Consider the following 23663-nt stretch of genomic DNA (forward strand, 5'->3'; position numbering starts at 1 on the left):
GAAGGATTTAGAATTTGTGAATTAGCAGCTAGTCTCTTGAGAGACCGTCTCTTTGAGAGACATATCTCAAATCCAGCCCATTAAAGATTAATGTCTACTTACCGTATTCTTAATGCTTATATACATTATCCTTAATCTTACTTACCGTATCCTTAATGTCTACTTTCAATATCTTAAATGTCTACTTACATCATTCTTAATGCGTACTTGTAATATTTTTAAAAAAATATATATAATAGGTCAGTCCAATTAGAGATAATCTCTCAAAGAGACTGTCTTTCACAAGAATTTGTAATTAGTGACCTGAATAAGTCTCAATGACTCCATTCATAGGCTACTATTCAAGTTTCTTGGGCATTACAGAAATTTTCGAAAACACATTTAAAAGGCGATACTAAAAGTCTCATTGAGTCACCACATGCCTTAAGAAACCCTAATGTCCCCAAAATGACCACATGATGGACTCAAAGAGCCGAAGTACATTCCAACACGCACATCGATAAAGACTATGGCCAAATTTACTTGCACAAAAGAGGGTTCTATATACACAAATCTCCCTCCTATGACTAATAAGGGCAATAGGAAAATTTTTGGTGAGATCGAAGCCCTATTCTTTAAAGGCTAGTTCAAGCCAATCGCGCTTTCTCCCTATGAGACGCCTCCCCTTGTCTTGCTTATCTATGCATATTTGGTTCAATTGCAATTGGAAAAAGCTAAAATCCATAATATCCTTTAATGTCCCTTTCTCCCCTTTTCAGTCATTTTTTCTAATTCACAAAATAACGCAACCATATTCAAAACATCAAGTATTCTCATTACTATATGCTTTCTTTACAAAGTATTTACCTCAACTCATCTTCCTGTCATTTGTAATTGAAATTGGTTAAAGCTTGCGCCTGTTCTCTTGATCCTCTAGAATTTTCTTCTCATAACCAGCAAGGTAGTCTTCCATACATGCCATGTAAGTTTCCATTCCTGGTACTTTCTTTGCAAGTTTCAACCCCATACTCGTCCATTTCCTTACACCATCAACCTGTCCAAGCCTCGAAGGGACTGCTGCCCTATTCCAAGAGGTGGTAGCAAGCCATTTCCCCTCGGCAACTGGGTACTCCCCTTCTCTAAGTCCCACCATTATCCGATAAGCCTGTTTGTATAGATTGTATACCACTTCATCATCCGCGTCTCCCTTGTAAAGCACAGCTATGGTAATTAACCGTCTTATAATTAAAGCGACATTGTTGTAGTCTGGAAGAGGTGAAGCAAGCAGAGCAGAAAGGCTCGTGTTCAGAACAAGTGTTGCTACCTCAGGATTTAGATGTGGACCTTGTGAGGCAGCAAGACCTAAGTGAAGTAGATGCTTTGGATTGCATGCCTTTGAGTTGACGTAGTTCTTCACTAGGAGCTGTTGCGATTCAAAATCTTTACTCCTTCCATATAGTTCATATGCATTTAACATATGTGCAAGCATGAAATCTGGATCAAGGCTGCTGTTTTGACAGTCTTCCAGATTTTCTGTGGTGGATGACGCTTCTACCAACTGGAAAGAAAGCGTGCTTTAGTATAGTCGAATCATACAGAATGTATCAAAGTACCTTTGTATTACATTAAGCTAAAAATAAGCATACCTTTATAGATCGATTTAGCATTTCTATAGCTTTCTTTAACAGCGAATCAGACAATATGGCGTTTGTTTTCTTCTCTGTGGCTACCATAGCAGAAACAGCCAGGACGATTGATTTGCAAACCATCACGTTGTTTCCTTCTACTTCCCCATTGATCTTAACATCATAAAAGTTTGCTGCCAAACAAAAAAATTCTTCACATAATTCATAGTTATTTTCCCGAACTGCTCGTATCCCTACATTCCAAGCACTTGTTGCAATCCAGTTTCGTTCTCGTCTTCCAACCTCTCCTTTCCCAAAGAAACTATCAGGCCCTAGCTCAGTTAGCCTAGTTTGGGCTTTCTTCATGCATTTCAAGACATCAAGCTCATGACCAGTTTCTTGTATAAGGATAGCAAGAATGGTACGGAACACAGCTACTTCAGCAACAGGCATTGATTTTCCTGATGAGTAAAAGTTAAGGAGGTCAAATAATGAGGCAACCGCTACTGGAAGAGCACGACTTGCAACAGCTTCATGTGCTGAGAGAGAAAGGAATTCTGTAGTGAAGTCAGTGCAATTCATCATTGCTTTCATCTGAGCAATGGCAGCGGCATGATCCTCCTTTTGCAAGTATATTTTGAACTGCTCGAATAAGATAAATTCCTACAGTAAGCGCATGAAAGAAAGGATTTTTTTGGATGATGTAAGCAACCTCTGCAAAGGTATTGTACCTTCAGGAATGCACAGGATATGTTTGGCTCAAGCTGCATACAAACAATATTGCATCAGCACCAGTAAATTTTCTTTATAGCTCAACCTGTAAGCAGCTGAACATAATATACAAAACCTTCTCAGCCTCATCGATGTATTCTTTAGCTTGCTCAAGCTGGGAGAGACCCAGGTGGCATAAACACAGAACTCTGTAACCCTTTGCTTGAAGAATTCTATTCTCAGTGCCACTGGGTACATAAAGCATAGCTTTTTCAAATAACCCTGCACTTACTGCATAGTCTTTTGACTTGAAATGAGCTGCAGCACTGCTCAGAGAAAATCAAGTTGATCAAAACAATGAGAATTGCCAAAGGGGATAGTCCTCTTCAAAAATGATGCGCACAAAGTCGGAAAATCAACACATGAAAATCAGAAAAACATTTGGAAATTCCTACATAAATCCCATGTAAAATAAAGAAAAGACCATGCTTCGTGGACTAAATTTTGCCCTCATTTTGATTTTTCAACCAATTGACGGCTTCATATAAATGTATCACAATCATTTGCTTATTGAGTTTCCTCAAAAAGCTCTTCCAGTCAACTATAACTTGCACTTTATCATGAAATACTACAAGCATCGTCATCATACCCAGTGTATCCCGCTAATAGAAAAATTACAAATCCTTCAGCAAGCAGCTTGGAAGTGATGTCAAGACAACCAAAAAATGAAAGCATTACATGAATTAGAAGGTATCCGATGACCAACTCATGTGGGTTGTAACTTGTAGGACTAAGTTATACCCTAGTTATTGTTCCTAATCTCCTCTCTCTTCCGAGATAACAGTAACCACCCTCGAATAGCTGAATCTCCATGGGAGAATTCAGTTGGGGCTTCCAGCTTTAAAAACTTACATGAAGTGGAAATATTTTCAAGCTAGAAGAACAATAGAATATACCCATAATATCTACCAAATCTAAGGGTCTCTAAGAGATCAAAATCATAAGGGGTTCTCAGTGAGCTCAAGTAAATCAACCAAACTATAACAACCTTGTAGCAGCAGCGTCCACAAGAATACATACTATTATTAAGATGAAAATCACGTGCTAATTCATTTTAAAAAGCTTCACAGATATGATAAAGCCCCATGAAAGACAGACATGAAACATTAAAGGGAAACTGCATATCACAGTCCAAGCAATAGCATTCCATGACCCTAATGCATTTATGTTCTGATCTGTTAACAACAAGTCAACAACAATAACATTCCATTACCCCAATGCCATTTAAATGGCTCCTACCTAGATGGATTTTGGGTGGTTTGATGTATGCAACATTGCCCTTGTTAATGAAAACAAAGAGCTTATTTATGATTGACCTTAATAGCATATATCATCGACAAATTCACATAATATATCATCAGCCTTTTTATTTTTAAAATTAACAAACGGAACCACAAAAGCATAGACTAGTTTATACTAGTAGTTTCATGGGCTCACCAATTCCACAAGACAGCATGTAAGGCCGTTCTTTCTTTTGCAGCTCCATCTCCACGAAAAAGTGTCACTACCCTCTCATCACAAACTAATTCCTCCGCCATAATTTCTCTAATCCTCGACTCTTCTCCGCCAGTACCCTCCCCTAACACCCTATAAATTATTCGAACTGCAGCACCAGCACTAACTTGACATCTCCCTAACAACCCTAGAAAAACACTCTTCACCGTCTCAGCAGCCGCCACACCAACAGCCTTAAAATATGCCTCCACTGCGGAAACCCATACACTCTCTGGAACCTCCTTATTCATAACCATTTCCCTCAACTCCTTCTCCGCCTCGCCAAATCTTCCTAACTCTAACCACGCTTTCATTGCTAAAACACTCAAACTGGGATGTTGATCACTACTTTTCGCACCACTATAATCTCTCAAAACCCTAACACATTTAATCACACTCTCAAATTCCTTCCTTTGCAAATGCAATGCCGCAATAAAACGCAGCGTTTTATCTCTCAAATTCTTCAAACTCAGAGTCTCATCCGTCTTCTTCACCACTTTTAGCCCTCTCTCACACAACTCCATTCCTTCATTCATCAATTTCAAAGCTTCATTTCCTTCGCAATTTTCGCTCTTCATCAAAGTCGCTTTCCCAAACATCAAATATTGTTCCGCAAGAACCCTAAAATTCTCCGCAATTTCAAATAAAAACTTCTTCGAACGATTCAACAGCGTAATCGAAACATTTCGCTCCGAAACCTCCCACGCAGTTCTAGCCCTAGCCACATTAATCTCAAGAAACAATTTTCTCTCTCCTAGGTCAGAAATCGAATCAATGTCAACTTTCGAAACGAGTTCAGTAGCTTTCTCATAACACTCATTCGCTAAATCAAATTTCCTCATATCATGCCAAATCAAACCAGTTTTATAATAAAACGACGCCGTTTTCATCACAGAAGACGGAACTCCAGAAACATCTCCAGCAATTGCGAGCATATCCGCAGCACAATGACGAAGCTCCACATGTCCTTTTAATCCTGCATTTGTAAGGTCGACGCATGAATTCCATAGACGGTAACTCAACTTCCATAACTGAAGCTTCACCGAGTTAGAGAACGAGTGATGACCAAGTTGACTCAGTTGTGTTAGGGTTTGACGAAGATAAGTAGAAAGTGATGAAGGTAATGGAGGATGAGAATTTTCGGGAGAGAGAAGTTCGGATTGTTTGACGATTGATTCGATTTGTTTAATGATGAGAGAAATTGGATCTTGTTGACGAAGATCTGGTGAGTTAATCTCTGCAATTCTCATTGTTTTCTGGTATGGTGGATTTTGTTGCCGGGAAATGAAATGTGAATTTTGTGGAGAGGTGGGCCAATAAAATGTTTTCGAGGGAAAAATAGTTGCGCCATTTGGAAGCAAAATTAGGATAAACTAGCTTAAATTGCATTGATCTAAAACAGACTCAACGATTTAATATTTATCAGGACTTGTAATCGAATTCGATTTGAACCTATTCAAAATAAATTTACAATTAATTAAAAAGCAATGAAGATACAAGTTTTAAACGGACTTGAAACACCTGACTCCAAATTAACGAGATGACTCGATAACTCCAATAAACACCTCTTACATATTGATTTGAGAACCTTGAATTAGCATGATAATTGAATTCTTTTCCATTAATTCTATCTATATATCTATAAATTTTTTAGCTTACTACTGAATCAAAAAAAGTGGGGATATTGATTTATTTACTAAATGTTAATATTTTATTTGTTTTATCTATTTAATTTTTATTTATCATGTTAATATTTTTAAATTGGCCAAAACTAATGAATGCCCCAAAGCTTTCATTCATTAAATCATGTAAATCACTTGGCCCACAAATCATTTCTCTTACCTTTTTACCCCTCTCTTTGGTTTGCACAAGATTTGTATTTGTAGCAAAAGTTACAAACAAAAGGGAATATTTAAAGAGTTTTTCTATGCCTCATCAAATACTCCTCATTTTCTTTTTAGCCCATCCCATTAAATTTGTCATATTTTTAGTTTTACCTTAATTCATCCTATCTCTTTAATTATCATCAATATACTCCTATTTAACTTATGGGGGTGTTTGGTTCTTAGCTCATAATTTTTTTGTTGGCTTTTGGCTTGTTGGTTGGTCAAACAGCTAAAAAAGTTTAGTAAATGGCTTTTAAAGCAATTTAAAAGCTGACTTTTAAGCCAAAATGAAAAAGCTGCCTTAACTAGCTTTTTTAGTTGGCCTTAGCTAGCTTTTTTAGTTGGCTTTGGGCTTGTTGACCCATTTTTTCTCTAATAAACAACCAACAACCTATACTCAAATTTACCAAACATCTCCACAAATAGATAGCTTAAAAGCCAACAAAAAAGAGTCAATATTTCTAGCTAGTCAAACAAACCAACTAAAAAGCAAACAGCCAACAACCAACAGCGAATTGTCAAACACCTCATCTTTTGATCTTTGTATTATTTACCCACTTTTCAAATTTGTTCACCGATTAGCTTTTGTTCATCAATTGCCTATGGAGTAAATTTGGGGAAAATACTACTTCTATAATTTTTCAAAGAGGGAGCAGATTATTTGACTAGTCCAAACCAACAAAACTGCAAGAGACCTATGAATGCAGTATAACATCTGTCGCATAATTGCAAGTAAGCCTTCTGAAGGAAAGAATAATTTAGAATAAACTAAATAGGTATAGTTTCTCATATTACAATATTTCAGTATTATTATTACGAGGATATTTAGGGATTTAAATTTTGTAATTATGCACTAGTGGAAAAATGCTCATTTACTGCGGTTTTTTTTACCATAATATGTTGCGGTTTAGGCCCAAAGCATTAGTGATAGCAGCAGATGATCTATTTGAAATGCTGCAGTTTAAAACAGCAGCACAAAAAAAGCCTAGATGCTGCGGGCTTAACAAAACCGCAGCATATAGCGTAAGACTACATGCTGCGGGCCTCCTAAAACCGCAACATATGTAACACTATATGTTGCGATTATAGTAGGCCCGCAGCATATAGCATATTATTTTTTTTCTTTTTTCGTTTAATATTAATAAATAATCCAATGATTAATGTACAATGTAATAAACAATGATTAATGTAAAATGTAATAATCCAATGATAATCACCAATTATGACCAATAATCACCAATAATCTCTTTGTAAACTCTCGATCGTATATATAATAATATGTACATATACAAATTAAAGTCCTAAATCTAAACTAATTAATTACATTATTTACCAAGAACAAAAATTAACAAGATACGCGACAATCCTGTCTTTCAATTCGCGCATTTCCCCATCTCTCAAAGCGCGTGTTTACCTTGGAGTGTCGTATAAAACGTATAATATAATATTAAGTTAATTGATACATAAACATTAGATTTTACCAATAGTAGTAAATATATAATATTATAGTGTAAGAACGTAATAAATACTTACGGCATCAATGTTTTCGACTCCAACCTCCTTCACGGATTGTAAGATATCGTCCATGTATTTGAGAGTATAATAGCCGCAATCAACGGTATTATAATCTTGTCGAAAGCACTAAGAGAAAATAGATGTTAGTGCCAAAAAAGCCTTTAAAACTCTTGAAATCGCAACTTAGCATGTAATTTCTAACATATGACTATGATTTTCAATTCTAACCACTTCAACACAATAATATATACCAAATAGTGTTGTGTGTCAAGTTTCGTGCAAAACAAATCAAGTTTTAGCTACTTTATGCGCGAACGTGCCAAGTATTATGTTGAGAACTAAGATTGCCGAATGGGTTCATTCTATCCGTACACAGTCCGAGCCTTAAATTACGAACCTCATCCCCAAAAGTCTTGTGCAACCTATCAATACTCTTCCACTCCGGAGAATCAAATGAATGTGTGAGCAAGTGATCTTTCTTCACCCTATCTACAAGCCACCTCAAATTTAACGCATCTTTCTTTATAGAAAACAAGCGCTTGAATGTAGGTATTATTGGAAGATACCACAATACCTTAGCCGGGGGCCCTTTAGCATCCCGAGCCCCTTTACGCTTGTAGCGCGATAACCCACACCTAGGACACTCTTCTAAGTTCTCGTTTTCATTCCGATACAATACACAATCATTCGGAAACGCATGAATCTTCTGGAACTCTAAGACAAAAGGACACATGAGCTTTTTGGCATAATATGTTGACTTTGAAAATTCATTTCCCTCAGGAAGCATCTCACCTAACGCTTCTAATAACATTGTGAAACTAGCGTCACTTCAATTGAACTTTGACTTAATGTTGAAAATTGTCAACACTGCTGTTAGTTTGATGAACTTTGTACATCCAGGGTACAAAGGATTTTGAGAAGCCTTTATCAACAAGTCAAAAACACGAGAACGTTTTCCTTCCTAACTCATGCTCGACTCCCTCCATCATCTCATCAACACGATCCACATCCTCATCGACATTCTCTTCATCTATCTCATAAGTCATACCCATCAACACGATCTACTACATCCTAATTGACATCGGCCACATTATTGACATCCTCAACAACACTTTTCTCTTTGTAGACTCCCTCCTCACCATGCCAGACACAAACATGATATTGAGGCCTAAACCCACGTCGAAGTATGTGCTCCCTAAGGATATGAACACTATCTACCTTTGATGCATTGCCAAAAGTGACACATGGGAAATAAAAATCAATTCCCCCCATCCAAACTTGATGTTCAACCGCAATACTACAAAATTCTAATACGCCATCAATAAATTCTGACGATTCAATGCTTCCATACATCCAAGAATGAGCTTTTTCATCCTAAGTGTGGTTCATTAATTCAAAACAAAATTAATAATCACTTTTTAACATATATACTTAACCCTAATTTAACCACAAAATTAAGTAATAATTATTCATTTAACCCTAATTTACAATAATTAACCTCATAATCTATAAATTGTTCAAAAAATATGTATATTCTAATAACAACATTGTTTTAACTCTAATTAACCCTAATAATAATACAACTTTTTTTAAATTGTCCAAATTATATTTATTCTAATAACCATTATTAACATTCATACTAACAACTAATACTAACATCATATAAAAACAATAAAAATAAAATCACATTCATAAATTTGGACAACTAATTAATTAACATTCATATTAATATTCATACATATAAAACAAAATAATTAACATACTAATAATATAAACTTGGACAAATGTAATATTAACAACTAATACATTCTAAATAAAATCACATTTAAACTATAAATAATAAACAACATCATTTAACCCTAAAAATTTGAAAATAATGAAAATTGGTATCAAAAGAAATTACCTTGTGTATCTAGATGAAGAATAGCTACAATGTGACCTACAATGAAACAAGAAAAGCAAAATTAGTAATTGTAACCATTTCTCAAAAAACAAGAAAACAAAAAACAAAAACCAAACGAAATACCTTGAACTCTTTCGTGGGTTTTTAAAGCAAATGAAGAAGAATGAAAACAGTGAAGAAGAAGCAAATTTTTTCGTGGGTTTGAAGCAAACTTTTTCATGGGTTTTTTTAAGCAAACAATGGAACCTTAAAGAAATGGAACAAAGACAGTAGCAAGAGGAATACAGTAGCAAGTTAAAGACGTGTGTGAAGACAGTAGCAAGATGAAGATGAAGATGATGAAATTTTGTGGGTTTGAAGAAAAATTGAAGCTTGAAGGAAGAAGACGATGAAACTATTCGTGTTTTCGTGGGTTTATGCAACAGTACTATGAGGGTTTATGAAAATGGAACGTTAAAAGGTGGGTTTTTAATTTATGAGAACTTAATTGGTGCGGGCCAACTTAAAACCGCAGCATATAAGAACTTAATTGCTGCGGGCCACATAAAACCGCAGCATTTAATCTTTTTTTTTCCTAATTTTTTATGCTATTTAATGCTGCGTTTGCTAAAAACCGCAGCAAATGTCATGCAACAGACATATTTTTTCACTAGTGATGGTAGGTGTTTTCCTTTATAATCTGTACCTTTTTTGCACTGTATATCAATAAAACAAACACAATTAATCACAAAAAGTCTTAAATACAAAACTTCTCTCAATACTCTCTCCTTACACACCAACTCTATATTTACCCACTCTCTTCCTCCAAAAATCTTTGGATGTATTGTTTATGTCCACCTTCTTAAACAGAATCGCACTAAACTTGTACCCCGAGCAGTCAAATGCGTATTCGTAGGATATGGGACGCACCAAAAGGGATATAGATGTTATGATCCTCTCACAAACCATATGTATACCACTATGGATTGTGAATTTCAAAAAGACTCCTCCTAGTACCACCACCTTAAATGTCGAGGGGAGAATACCAAAGACGATTTAAGTTGGTTAATAGGTAACACAGATCGCAAAGAACAAGGGGACAATGCCACTGAGACTGCCTCTGAAACAACAGTGCTGCCACTATCTCAACCACAACTTTTACCCCTGTCTAATGATCCTAAAGAGGTAACTGTTTCTCCTTTCATACCTATTGATTTCATTGAATACAATCCTATCATTAAGAACCTACAGGAGGATGATGGTGTGAATGATGATGGTAAGAATGATGATGGTAATGGTGACAATCCTATAAACAGAGAAGAGCAGATTGAATCAGTGGGATACAAATTACCTCCAAGAAGTACTAGAGGCATTCCCTCAAAAAGGCATGATCTAGAATATGAAGCCCAAAGGTCAAAATATTCGATTGATATGGAAGATCGTGGAACCATGGTGTAATCTAGCTTAGCCTTTAAAGCTTTCTTGTACTCAAGTAAGATCCCAAGAACAGTAGAAGAAGCTCTCGGAAGCAAAGAATGGAAACAAGCCATGGAAGAGGAAATTGGAGCTCTAATGAAAAATAGAACATGGAAAAGATGTATTATTCTGAAAGGGAAGAAAGTCATAGGATGCAAATGGGTGTTCACAATTAAGTACAAGAGTAATGGTTCAATTGAGAGTTACAAAGCACGGCTAGTTGCAAAGGGATATACACAGACATATGGGATCGACTACTCTGAGACTTTTTCCCCAGTGGCAAAGATTAACACCATCAGGATACTTTTTTCAATAGCAGCTAATAAAGATTGGCCCCTGCATCAGTTTGACGTTAAAAACGCTTTCTTACATGGAGAAATTGAAGAAGAAGTGTTTATGCAAGCGCCACCAAGGTTTACAGGAAACTTTGGGGAAAATGAAGGGTGCAGGTTACGAAAGGCTCTTTATAACTTGAAACAATCACCTCGAGCATGGTTCGACAGATTTACCCTTGCAATGAGAAGATTTGGATAACATCAAAGCAACTCAGATCACACATTGTTCCTCAAAAGAAATGGAGATTTAATAACATGTCTTATCATCTACGTAGATGACATGATTATCACAGGAAATGATAAAAGATGAGATACAATCGTTGAAAAATAAATTGTTCAATGAATTTGAGATAAAGGATCTTGAAAAACTGAAATATTATCTGGAAATTGAGGTACTGAGATTAGCAAGGGGAATTTTCATATGCCAGAAGAAGTATGTACTAGACCATCTAGCTGAAACAGGGATGTTGGATAGCAAACCGTCTGAGACTCCAATGATAGTTAACCATGGGTTACAAATAATAGAAGGAGGGGAAGCAGCCAACCGAGAGCAATATCAGAAATTAGTAGGAAAGCTTATCTATTTATCCCACACACGACCAGATATTGTCTATGCACTTGGGATAGTTAGTAGATTTATGTATCAACCTTAGGCACAACATATGGAAGCAACAATCGAGATCCTAAGATACTTGAAAGGCACACCAGGAAGAGGAATTTTCTTTCGAAGAAATGGACATCTAAGCTTACGAGCCTACACAGACGCAGAACGGGCAGGTGATAGCGATGACAGAAAATCAACATCGGGATATTTCACACTTCTGGGAGGAAATCTTGTGACTTGGAGAAGTAAAAAACAAAAAGTAGTGGCTCTATCCAGTGCTGAAGCAAAATTTAGAAGGATAGCAAAAGGGATCACTGAAGTACTTTGGATAAGAAAACTCCTGATAGAGCTCAGTTTCAAACAACACAACAATAGTGAGTTGAATTGTGACAACAAAGCAACAATAAGCATATCAGAGAATCCTGTTCAACATGACAGAACGAAACACGTAGAAGTCGACCAACATTTCATAAAGGAGAAGCTTGAAGCAAAGATAATTAATATTCCATTTGTTCGATCCAAAGAACAACTTGCATATATCCTAACCAAAGCTGTAGGATTAGACAATTTCAAGACACACTACGCAAGTTGGGTGTTGAAGATCCCACTCTCTAACTTGAGGGGAGTAAAGACAAATAATTTAGAACAATTTCAGTATTATTAGGAGGATACTTGGAAATTTAAATGTTATAATTATGTTTATAACTTGTACCTTTTTTGCAGAGTAAATCAATAAAACGAACACAAAGACTTAATTTGAGAGCTATTCAACTCTTCACCTTCATCTCTAATTTACTACCATCTTTTTTTTTTCTTTTTCTTTCCCTGTATTTGGGCTAATTTCTCCTGTTTCAACTCCCAATTTGGAAAAAAGGGTACTTTTTTCTCAATCCAAGTGGCAAATTATGTTTCTGATTTTCCATTATTGCCTTAATTTACCTAGATTATTATGAATTGATAAAGTATTTCTGAAATGAAGGAAATGAAAGGGGGAATTTTTCTACATCATAAAGTCAAGTCTTTGCAGTTGGCAAGTCAACAGTCTATTGTTATGCATATTAAACAAATGTTTTCTGTTCATATTTGTTCACACCTCATGAAATTTGCTATTTCTTGTTGTAATTTGTTGTTATATTTGATGGGTATTTCAGTTTGGTCATTGGTGTCAAGTTTATAGCAAATCCGAGGTGAGTTTAGCATTTTTTTTCTTACATGTTTTCTGGGTTTGTCAAGTCTTGCAATTTTGTATCTTTTGATCAATTAACATTGAATTTCAGTTTATTTTCTTTAAATAATGGTTTTTTATGACTTGGGTAAATTGGTATAATTGTGTTGTTTGATGTGTTAAAGAACCAATTCAAGTGCTCAACCAAAAGCTTAATTGATGATACATATTAATATGTAATATACTCTATCACGTTCCATCGTATGATAGCCCCGTAGGTTAGAAGTTAGGCTAGAAGGGTGTATGGCTCTTAACATTCCACTTTAAATAAGGGTGGGTAAGATTCAAACTCATGTCCTAGTATCGTCTTAAGGAATCAACTTAACCGAAAGGTTTAGTATTATTCAGCATATAGTTGTAGCCCCATAATATATTATATAATATATTATATACTCTATCACGATGTTTATTGTTCTTTAATTTTGCTTGAAAGTGAATAATGATGTTTTGTTGCTTTTGATCTTCCCTTGTGTTTTGAAAGGGAATATATAAGAATGAAGATCAAGATCAAGATGATGACTAGGTGTTCTATTCAAATTCTTGCAGTTTTTTTTTGAGGAGATTATGAAACTCGGGGTTTTCGGGTGATGTTGTTAGGTCTGATTTGTAGTATTACACAACAATCTCAAGTTATGGGGTTGAATCATAGATTCTTGACTCATTTTACTGGAATTTATGTAGCTATTCTAGTATTATTACTAATGGGTGGTTTGATCAATGGGGATGAGGATGATGTATCATGCTTGAGGTCCATAAAAGAATCTTTGCAAGATCCTAATAAAATCTTAAACTCAACCTGGAATTTTGGTAATACTACACAAGGGTTCATTTGTTCATTCACTGGGATAGATTGTTGGGCTCCAAATGAGTATAGGGTGTTAAACATTCGACTATCGGGAATGGGATTGAAGGGCAGCTTCCCTCTTGGGATTTCTGATTGCAAATCTTTGCAGCTTTTAGACCTGTCTTCTAATGATCTTGATGGAGTGATTCCTTTGAATATCTCTTCCATTATACCGTATGTAACTTCACTTGATCTTTCCTCGAATAGGTTCTCGGGTGAGCTACCTGTGAACCTTTCCAAGTGTAGCTATCTCAATATCCTCCAACTTGATCATAACAGATTCTCAGGACCAATTCCACCCCAACTTGTCCAACTTTCCCGCCTCAAAAGATTGTCTGTTGCCAATAATCTCTTAACTGGCCCAATACCAAACTTCAATTCTACTGTTGATGTTGATTTTTCGAATAATCGAGGGCTCTGTGGGTCTTCTCTGAAATCATGTGCAGCATCAGGAAAGTCTAAGACTACGGTAATTACTGCTGGTGCGGTAGCTGGGGTGACTGTTTTTCTCATTGCAGTTGTCTTAGCTATGTTTTTCTTGTCTCGAAGAGTGTCACTTAAGAAGAAAGATGAAGATCCGGAAGGAAACGATTGGGCAAAGAGTATTAAAGGGACCAAGAAAATCAAGGCAAGTCAGTTCAAATTATTTATATTAACATCCTTTATTTCATGGGCCAAAGACTCGTAGTTCTTTTGTTTACTACTATATCAAATTATTTATATGAACTATATCAAACTCACTCATTAAATCATGTGCACTTCTTATTTATGATTAGTTACGGATGATGTTTACTACTAGGGGTCAATCGGAAATAACCTCCTTGTTATTTCGACCCCCTCAAACCCCCATAGGTCGGATTCATTTAATGGCATTGGGGTAATAAAATGTTGTTGTTTGAATATTGATATTACTAGTAAAGCATGGTTTTTCCGCACTCATCATGCTGAGAAATGATATTTATAATGTCTAGGTATCCATGTTTGCGGATTCTATTGCAAAAATGCGTTTGAGTGATCTCATGAAGGCCACGGATAACTTCAGTAAGCAAAATATTATCAATGAAGGAAGTATGGGAACTGTATACAAGGCGAAACTTGAAGATGGTAGTCTGTACATGGTAAAGAGGTTGCAGGACAGTCAACGTTCTGAGGAAGAATTTTTGTCAGAAATGGCTATTCTTGGACGTGTTCGCCATTCGGATCTTGCTCCCCTCCTAGGTTACTGTATTGCTGGGAAGGAAAAGCTGTTGGTTTACGAGTACATGCCCAACGGTACACTTCATGATCAATTGCATAAGAGGGATGATTGTTGCTTACTTGATTGGCCGACACGGCTCAGAATAGCTATAGGTTCAGCTAGAGGCTTAGCGTGGTTTCACCATAATTGCAATCCTCGCATCCTTCACAGGAAGATAAGTTCCAAGTGCATCTTACTAAGTACCAATTTTGAGCCAAAAATTTCCGACTTTGGCCTTGCGAGGCTCATGAACCCCGTTGATACACACTTGAGCACCTTCGTGATTGAAGAGTTTGGAGATTTGGGTTATGTGGCACCAGAATACTCACGAACTTTGGTAGCTACTCCAAAGGGGGATGTTTACAGCTTCGGGGTTGTCCTCCTCGAGTTAGTTACCGGAGAAAGGCCAACTCACGTGACTAAAGCCCCTGAAAGCTTTAAGGGTAACTTGGTGGATTGGATTACTGAGCTCTCACGAAGCTCGAATTTAAAGCATGCAATCGACAAATCATTGCTAGCGAAGGGTGTTGACCACGAACTCGTGCAATTCCTTAAAGTAGCCTATAATTGCATATCCTCAAATCCTAAGGAGAGACCTTCAATGTTTGAAGTTTACCAACTTCTAAGAGCTATTGGGGAGAGATATCACTTCTCCGTTGATGCTGATATTATGTTGCCAACTGATGGTGGTGATGCTGATGACGTACGGGAGCTCATGGTCGCGCAAGATGAAACGCGATCTGACAAGTGAAAGATTCAATTACAAGGTATCATTTCCAACACGACCTAAACGTAAATATTATTGTGCTGTTTCATCATTATATATGCTTGTGTACATGAATTTTTATGTTTTGGAATTTTTATTATGTAGATATATAAGCTATAAGATTTTTATTTGGTTCGAGTTTTTGTGAAAATCATTTGAACACATGCAAACATAGCTGATAGCTGTGGGATTGGTAAATCACTGATATTCTTCAAGTTTTTAGATATATAAGCCATTTTTATATTGATACGCGTCTATTATTACAGCTTCGCGCTGCTTTTCCTCTGCATTTGACTTGTGAGTTGTGCGTTTATCCACTTCAATTTCCAGCATCATCTCTTCTTGTTTAATGGCTTCCGAAGGCATTTGTTTTTTTGCTTTATCGGATTGTGAATTAGTGGAGTAGAGAGTAAGGAGTGTGGGTTAATACGTTGGAGAGTGGAACAATACGGTGGGGAGTAAGGGGTGGTAATTAGTTTGCACCAAGTTTATATTGGACTTAACCAAAGAGAACTTCATGTGAATTTGATGATCAACAAACCATAAAACCCATGTATTATTCAAACCAATGTCGTAGGGTCTAGGATTCAAATCATGTCATAAATGCATTTAAACCTTGGAAAAACACATTCTGCTTAAAAATGGAAGTGGGCCAACTGGAACGCAGGCTGCCCGAGGCACGACACACACAACTGTTCATAAACACAGCATATGGGCGGCCCAACATTACACATTTAGTCATTTACCATGGTTCGACTTTATTCTTTTGGCGGCCAAGCATGGCAAGACACACATTGTTCACGGCATAACTTGGCACGATACGATTTACCATCGACAATGCAGGGAAGAAGATTGTGATGTACTGAAGAAAGGAGTAGAATTTTTGGCATTTAGCCTACAATACATGGGTGTAGGTTGTTGGTGTTAGTTGCCACTGACCCATCATCTTGTCCTAATGTGAACGACTACTCACCATTTTTTGGGACTAAAAACCAGATAGATGGTCTTACTAGGTATTACTTCCTACTAAGCAACATACTTACTAGTTATAAACTTAATGAAGTAGAGGGTAGAAGCAACTAACAAATACTATAAGTATAAATATAAATTAATCAATCCAACACGAGCTTAGATCAAATATTAGTCAAATACAACCTTTTACTTTTACAACATTTCATTACTTCGATCTGGTGTAATGAAGAGACTTATATCTAACCGAAGTTTAAGATATTGGATACATGAAATTGTAAAAACAAACAAATTGTTGATTCTTTTCATCATCACCATCTTACTTACTCGGTGTATTTCGCTCATTGAACTATAATTGTGGCCAAAGATTTCACTAGATTACTAAGATTCCACTAGATTTGCCACAAACTCTTCAATATTCTTATCGGAACTTCCACCTTCATCTATTGCTTCTTTAGCCAACATCTTCCATTTAGCCACATTCTTCTTAATCTCTTTTTTCTTCCCTTCCATTACCTCCCTAATACATTCCTCCACCTTTTCTCTTCTCACAATCCCATTCTCTTCTTTCTTGGCTCTTATTCCCACTCCCCAAACATCCTCCACTAATTTAGCATTAGTCCCTTGGTCTGTCCATTGTGGAATTCCCACCACCGGAACCCCAAGGCACAATGCCTCGAGGATCGAGTTAAACCCACAATGTGTTACGAAACATCCTACCGCTTCATGAGCCAACACCTCAAGTTGCGACGACCAACCCACTACTAAGCCACGTTTCGAAACATCGTCTATAAATCCCTTAGGAAGTTTGGACTGCTCGGACTCCCTTACTGCCCACAAGAAGTTTTGGTTACTGTTCCTTAAACCCCATGCTAGTTCTTCGTATTGTTCGTTGGATAACTCAGCCATGCTTCCAAAAGACACGTAAATGACTGAAGCTTTTGATTTGTTGGCTAACCAAGTCTCGTACATGGCCGTGTTTGGCTTGAGGAGTTGAATGCTATAGTCTTTGTCATAGTCCAGTCTTTTGTCAAGGTAATATGATGGAACTGTGGGTCCAATTGTTCTTACTTTCCACCTTTCAGCCATCCAATCAACCACCTTCAATAAATCATTTAACTATATCAAAATAAAAAAGTTTAAAATGTATAAATTAGCATTAAAGAAATTGATAAGGACAAATTTTATAGAAAAATTTGGGTTGTTCTTAGGTTTTTTTCTCATTTGATGTAATATAAAAGAGCCTTTAATTGTATTTGATTAGATTAAAAGAAAGTGGTAAAGTTCATTTCAAAATAAAGAAATGATGTAAAATAAATTATATAATTTAAAATTGAAAATGATGCAAATTAAAAGAAATAAATAAGTAATAGTTTTATGTATCTTTCAATCTGTATTTTCTCTTATTCTAACTACTAGTCGATCATAATAGCTATAATACGTAAAATACCATAAAATAATAAATAGCGTTAAATTAGACTTGGGTGCAAATAATAAAGATGGAGGAATTGTACTTCTTTGTCACCCAATTATATACTATTAATATTTAATAGTTTATTAATTAAATAATTCAAATCATAATCTAAAAATATTAACTTAGTTAAAAGTTAAAAAAATATAAAAAGTAAATCAATTAGAGAGCAAGTATCATTGTAAGTTGTAATATAACACAAAAGGAGTAATTTTTGAAGTGAACTCACTTCTTTTTCCATATCATAGAAAGTATTACACAACACCCAATCCACTTGATCAATATTGGAAAACTGATTCAAAACCACATCAAACCAAAACGGGTATGACCCGTATATTTCAACCAACGAAGGAAGATCCGCCGGAAGAAGCTCCGGTGCTCCAGGAACCATCATCGGGCCAGAACCCGGTATTGGTAGCTGGATAAGTCCACGTTGAACATGATAGTAAACACTATTTACAGTACAAGCTTGCGTAAAAAACACCACCCCAACAAGGCCAAAGTGGCGGGCCACATGTAAGGCCCAAGATAAGAACCCATCATATATAATTGCTTTAACCGGTTCACCTTCTTGGGCTAGCTTCTCCACGAGTTGGGCCAGTGTTTTTTGACCGTGGGATTTGAGGTCATCTAAGTAGGCTGATGTAGACTCAGCTTGGTTGTACCCGCCGTCGTCATAGCCATCGGAAATGGGCCGGATTTGGATGGGCGGGCCGTGATGCGTAGGTATGGTGGTGGAGTGCATGGATTTGGCGATATAGATTGTGGGAGTTAAGGTGGTTTTGATACCTTTGGAAGCTAAGCGTTTGGAAAATTGAAGCATTGGGTTAATGTGGCCTTGGCCCGGGAATGGAACCACCAGAACATGGGCTTTTTGGGGTTGTTTTGTGTTCTCCATTACTTTTGGATGTTACTTTCTCAATTTTTGGGGATGACAATTTGTTGAGTTGGGGAGTCAACTTTATATTTGATAATGGCTATTACTCGATCCAAAAAAATCCCCAATCAATCATGCTAAATCAACAAAAAAAGACAAAATCACAAAAAATAATAATAATAATAATAAATGAATAAAATAAAGAAAATAATCAAAATCATAAAACCTTATAAAAATCTTCCATATTGGAGTTGTTTGCTAAGCTACCAAATCAAAATAGGTCGTATTTTTCTTTATGGAAGTGACGTGTCATTTTTCTTGTGTCATTTTTCTTTTGTCCTCGGATTCTAATTATAGTTTTTGTGAGCGTGACGTGTCATTTTTATTTTTTCCTCGGATTCTAATTATAGTTTTTGTGAGCGGTATACACTTGATATTATATATGATGATGATAATCTGCTAATGAATACAATTTGTGAACAGGTCAAAATAAGAGAGGAAAAATGATTTTAGGAATAATAAAAGAAAATTGTATATAGAATAAAAAGAAACTAAATAGATAAATAAAAATTATGAAAAAAAAGTGAGTTATAATTGAAAAAAAATTTAGTAAAACTCATGTGATAAATTAAAAAGGAAAATATAGCAAAAACTAAAGAAGTAGAAGTATTTGTCAAAGATTGAATGAAGTTGCAATAACATCATACAATCAACCATAAAGAAAATAGGAGTATCAATTACAAACAACTACTCCCTAATCAAATATTCCACAAACTCATCAATAATCTTATTAGAACTCCCACCTTCATCTATTGCCTCTCTAGCCAATTTTTTATACTTAGCCAAATTCTTGCAAATTTCATTCTTTTTCTCACCTTCCATAACCTCTCTTACACACTTCACCAATTCCTCTCTTTTCACAATCCCCATCTCATCCTTCTTAACTCTAACACCAATCCCCCAAACATCCTCCACAAACTTAGCATTAGTCCCTTGATCACCCCAATGTGGAACACCCACTATTGGCACACCAAGACACAATGCTTCAAGAACCGAATTAAACCCACAATGTGTCACGAAACATCCTGTTGCATCATGGGCCAAGACCTCTAATTGAGAGGTCCAACTCACAACTAGGCCCAAGCCCGAAATCTCGTCTATGTACCCTTTTGGTAGTTTGGGTTGCTCCAATTCTCTTACAACCCATAGGAAATTATAGCCACAATTTTTTAAACCCCATGCAAGTTCTTCAAATTGTTGAGGGGATAACTTTGCCAAACTTCCAAAAGATGCATAGATGATGGAGCCTTTTGGTTTAGTGTCTAGCCATTTTATGCATGAGTCTACTTTTGGCTTGAATCGAGTGAAGCTATAGTCATTGTCTTCTTCTAGTCTTTTGTCAAGGTAGTATGATGGAATTGTTGGTCCTATAGTTCCCACTTTCCACATTTTGGACATCCAATCGACTACCTAGACCCACAAAAAGAAAAGATATGAGTAGCTAATAAAGCCCAGGAGCAATCATACATTCATATAACCGTATATAATGGGTTAAAATTGACATATACTTGCAATCATATGGAGTATATTCTTTGGAAAGATCGGACAAAATAAGCTTTTATTATTAAAAAGTTTAGCTTCGGAAAATTTTAATTTACAAAATAATGTCAGATTGTTCGCTGTCATTAATAGCGAAGACGAGAAAAAAAATTACTTTGTTCGCTGTTAGTAACAACAAACAAAGAGGAATAATGTCATAACGCTTAAAGTTACAAAATAAAAATTAGACGAAACTATTTATTATTTTTTTTGTCCCTTGTATGCTCACCTTATTTAAAGTGTAAAAAAAGACCCAAGGATAAAATTGATATTGGAGAAATTTAATCTCATTCTATAATATTATTTTTATTTTTATGTATTTCTTTTCGACGGCCAGCTGAAAATAATTATTTTACTACTATTAATGAGTAAACTTGTCAAATCGATTAGTCAGATGAATGTTAAGTCAGTTGATTTTCGATTATGTCAATTTCAGGCCAAAAAGTTATATCGAATTCAAATCAAGTTTAGGTAGATCGACCCAATGGGTTAAGAGATTTTTTTATTAAAATGAAATTTTTTTTAAAACATAGAAGTGTATAATAATTATTTTCTATTTATATATAAAAGACTTTCATATGAACAGGACCAATATAATGATTTCAAGGCTTCAGTCTTGATCTTCATTAAAGAAATAGTAACTCAAAATATAAAAAATGATTAAAAATTTTAATATCCAATTAATAATGATGACGTAGACTTGAAAAGATTGATAAAATTAAGAAAACAGATCAAAAAGATCAAATTCAACTCTTCAGATTACAATCGACAATGCTATTTTTAAATTAAATTGAGTTATTTTCGAGTTACCGATTAATTAAGTATATTGTCACAAATACCATGGTTATGTTGTACTAAGCAAGTCAAACATAGCCTAATTACTTGTAAATATTTTTACCTCTTTCTCCATATCATAGAAAATATTGCACAACACCCAATCAACTTGATCAATAACAGAGAACTGCTCCAACACCCCATCAAACCAAACCGTATACGAATCATAATCCTGTACCAGCGACGGGGCCTCCCACACTTGGAGCTCTGCGGCTCCAGGAACCGAAACTAGACCTGACCCAGAACCCATAATTGGGAGCTTAATCAACCCACGTTGGACATGATAATATATACTATTCACTGAACAAGTCTCAGTGAAAAACAACACTGAAAGAAGCCTAGATTTCTTGGCCACATCCAAAACCCAAGGCAATAACCCATCATATATAATTGCCTTAATCGGGTCACCTTCCTCTTTTAGTTTGTCTATCAGTTGGATCAGGGTTTTCGGACCCTGGGTCCGAAAACTATCCAAGTAAGCGGGTATGGACTCAGCCGAGAGGTACCCACCCTCGTCATATCCGTCGGATATGGGTCGGATTTGGATCGATGTGTTATATCCAGTAGAGATTTCTGTAGTTTGCATGAATTTGGAAAAACATATTGTTGGTGCTAAGGTTGCTTTTATGGATTTCTTAGCTAAGCGTTTCGAGAATTGAAGCATCGGGTTAATGTGGCCTTGACTCGGGTATGGAACCACCAGAACATGGGCTTTATGGGCTTTTTTCGGGTTCTCCATTACTGGTTCTTAATTTCAGGCTGATGATGAAGCCTTTTTAATGTGAAGTATATGATCAAGTACTTCATATATATAGAGGAGTATAATATCTTTTCTTTTAGATTTGTTTTTGCACATTTGTTTTAATTTAGAATATCTTTAATTGTAGATAATTAAAAATTATAAAAAATTAATATTAATATTTTTTATATTAAGACAAGTAAAATAAGATTTCACTTGACTATATTTAAATTTATAGATTGTAAATCAAATATTTAATACTTTCTCCAATTCTTTTAAGTTGTCCCATTTAGTTTTTTAACACTATTCATCAATCATTCTTAATTTGCATTTTATTCTTAATCTAGATGTCAAAATATAGTTGAGTGAGATTTTATTTGATTTGTCTTAATATAAGTTTTATTAATATCAAACTTTTATAATTTTTAATTATGCACAATTAAAGATATTTAGAATTGAATTAGTACATTAAATAATATGCTAAAACCAACTTAAAAGAATTAAAAGCAGTACAAAGTGAAATGTAAATAATATTAAAAAACAAATGGAATATTAACTCTAAATTGAATCGATTATTAGATTATATACATGCGACTAATTAGTTATTACGTTCCGTATTTAAAGATCTTAATGTCCCCACATAAAATTAATTAATTAAATTGTTTGATTACTCATCAGTGAGAATTGATGATCGTACAAGTTAAGTGTTTAATTAATGGAAGTATTAAATTAATCTCATGTATGTGCATTGTGAGCGATGGCGATGCTCCAAATGAGGTGGTTACGTATTCCCGGTCTCTAAGATATTGCAACAATAGCAATCACATAATTATAAAGAAAAGGTAGCTTCTGTTTAATTATATAAATAAGACTAAAAATAAGAGAAAATAAGAAAAGAGTTTAAATACGAATTTAAAAAAATTATAAAAATACTATCTAAAGTATAAATATTATAAAGTTAAAAGGACAAATGAAAATGAAAATTCTGACATTCTCTTAAAGATAGAGAGAATGGAACCAATGAAATATTAATATTTATTATGAAAATCATAAAAATATAAATTGTGAAAAAATAAAATGATATTGTTTGTTTAATAGAAAATATTATTCTTTCAATTTTAAAGAAAAGTTTTTAAAATATATGAAAAGTATTTTTCCCTATATTTTCCATTTCAAAAATCTTATCAAACTAAAGGAAAAAAAAAAGAAAATAAGTTTACGTAAAAATGCTTTTGACGAACCAAACATCCCGGTCATTAGAAGAAGATTATTGAGTATTAAGCACAAGTTTTCATTGCTAATAAAAAATTTAAAGATAATATATTATGTCATATACTTCATAACCTTACAAGTATAATATTTAAACAAAGACCAAAAGACTAAAAGATTAATGTATTTATCATTAGTCTAAAAGTGAGAGCTTTTAAGATAGTGAGTATCAATACAAAGAGGACGTAATATATAGTGAATAAGTGATTGATTTAGTCTTAGAGTTCATACTTAAAATTATGCAATAATCTCAACTTTTAACTATT

General features: G+C 35.1%; 5 protein-coding genes across 10 annotated transcripts; 2 read left to right on the forward strand and 3 right to left on the reverse strand.

Annotated features, from left to right (window-relative positions):
• Positions 1-244: 244 nt before the first annotated feature.
• On the reverse strand, positions 245-5203 carry LOC130798469 (TPR repeat-containing protein ZIP4). Its single transcript, XM_057661463.1, has 5 exons — positions 3813-5203; positions 2452-2641; positions 2336-2368; positions 1626-2246; positions 245-1537 (listed from the first exon to the last, which is right to left on the reverse strand). The coding sequence occupies exons 1-5, from the start codon at positions 5117-5119 to the stop codon at positions 884-886; spliced, it is 2805 nt and encodes a 934-aa protein (XP_057517446.1). The 5' UTR covers positions 5120-5203; the 3' UTR covers positions 245-883.
• A 6056-nt stretch (positions 5204-11259) lies between these two features.
• LOC130798215 (uncharacterized mitochondrial protein AtMg00810-like) lies at positions 11260-11616 on the forward strand. The gene has a single exon (XM_057661105.1). It carries the CDS (start codon positions 11260-11262, stop codon positions 11614-11616), a length of 357 nt encoding a protein of 118 aa, XP_057517088.1.
• Positions 11617-12199: 583 nt separating this feature from the next.
• On the forward strand, positions 12200-15882 carry LOC130798470 (probably inactive leucine-rich repeat receptor-like protein kinase At5g48380). 5 transcript variants are annotated; one of them, XM_057661466.1, is made up of 3 exons: positions 12200-12754; positions 13274-14264; positions 14608-15882. In XM_057661466.1, the coding sequence occupies exons 2-3, from the start codon at positions 13380-13382 to the stop codon at positions 15622-15624; spliced, it is 1902 nt and encodes a 633-aa protein (XP_057517449.1). In that variant the 5' UTR covers positions 12200-12754; positions 13274-13379; the 3' UTR covers positions 15625-15882. The 5 variants fall into 5 exon arrangements, with proteins under 5 accessions (XP_057517449.1, XP_057517451.1, XP_057517450.1 ...); XM_057661468.1 differs by having other exon boundaries at positions 12200-12442; XM_057661464.1 differs by having other exon boundaries at positions 12266-12754; positions 13339-14264.
• Positions 15883-16747: 865 nt separating this feature from the next.
• LOC130798472 (UDP-glycosyltransferase 74G1-like) lies at positions 16748-19106 on the reverse strand. Of its 2 annotated transcripts, none has more exons than XM_057661470.1 (2): positions 18309-19106; positions 16748-17709 (listed from the first exon to the last, which is right to left on the reverse strand). In XM_057661470.1, exons 1-2 carry the CDS (start codon positions 18975-18977, stop codon positions 16990-16992), a joined length of 1389 nt encoding a protein of 462 aa, XP_057517453.1. In that variant the 5' UTR covers positions 18978-19106; the 3' UTR covers positions 16748-16989. The 2 variants fall into 2 exon arrangements, with proteins under 2 accessions (XP_057517453.1, XP_057517452.1); XM_057661469.1 differs by having other exon boundaries at positions 16748-17727.
• A 426-nt stretch (positions 19107-19532) lies between these two features.
• LOC130798473 (UDP-glycosyltransferase 74G1-like) lies at positions 19533-22188 on the reverse strand. The gene is made up of 2 exons (XM_057661472.1): positions 21454-22188; positions 19533-20426 (listed from the first exon to the last, which is right to left on the reverse strand). Exons 1-2 carry the CDS (start codon positions 22126-22128, stop codon positions 19704-19706), a joined length of 1398 nt encoding a protein of 465 aa, XP_057517455.1. The 5' UTR covers positions 22129-22188; the 3' UTR covers positions 19533-19703.
• Positions 22189-23663: the final 1475 nt, after the last annotated feature.

The sequence above is a fragment of the Amaranthus tricolor genome, chromosome 13 (genome assembly GCF_026212465.1).
Source record: "Amaranthus tricolor cultivar Red isolate AtriRed21 chromosome 13, ASM2621246v1, whole genome shotgun sequence".
Taxonomy (NCBI): domain Eukaryota; kingdom Viridiplantae; phylum Streptophyta; class Magnoliopsida; order Caryophyllales; family Amaranthaceae; genus Amaranthus; species Amaranthus tricolor.

Bases quoted from the DNA above. Each gene is read 5' to 3' on its own strand.
- LOC130798215 (XM_057661105.1), top strand. From the start codon at position 11,260: ATGATAAAAGATGAGATACAATCGTTGAAAAATAAATTGTTCAATGAA.
- LOC130798472 (XM_057661469.1), bottom strand. From the start codon at position 18,977: ATGGAGAACACAAAACAACCCCAAAAAGCCCATGTTCTGGTGGTTCCA. The intron at 17,728-18,308 runs GTGAGTTCACTT...ATTTTGATATAG, and splicing joins TCTATGATATGGAAAAAGAA to TTAAATGATTTATTGAAGGT.
- LOC130798473 (XM_057661472.1), bottom strand. From the start codon at position 22,128: ATGGAGAACCCGAAAAAAGCCCATAAAGCCCATGTTCTGGTGGTTCCA. The intron at 20,427-21,453 runs GTAAAAATATTT...TTGTGGGTCTAG, and splicing joins TCTATGATATGGAGAAAGAG to GTAGTCGATTGGATGTCCAA.
- LOC130798469 (XM_057661463.1), bottom strand. From the start codon at position 5,119: ATGAGAATTGCAGAGATTAACTCACCAGATCTTCGTCAACAAGATCCA. The intron at 2,369-2,451 runs GTTTTGTATATT...GTTTGTATGCAG, and splicing joins ACATCGATGAGGCTGAGAAG to CTTGAGCCAAACATATCCTG. The intron at 1,538-1,625 runs GTATGCTTATTT...CTTTCTTTCCAG, and splicing joins TGCTAAATCGATCTATAAAG to TTGGTAGAAGCGTCATCCAC.
- LOC130798470 (XM_057661466.1), top strand. From the start codon at position 13,380: ATGTTGTTAGGTCTGATTTGTAGTATTACACAACAATCTCAAGTTATG. The intron at 14,265-14,607 runs GCAAGTCAGTTC...TATAATGTCTAG, and splicing joins AAGGGACCAAGAAAATCAAG to GTATCCATGTTTGCGGATTC.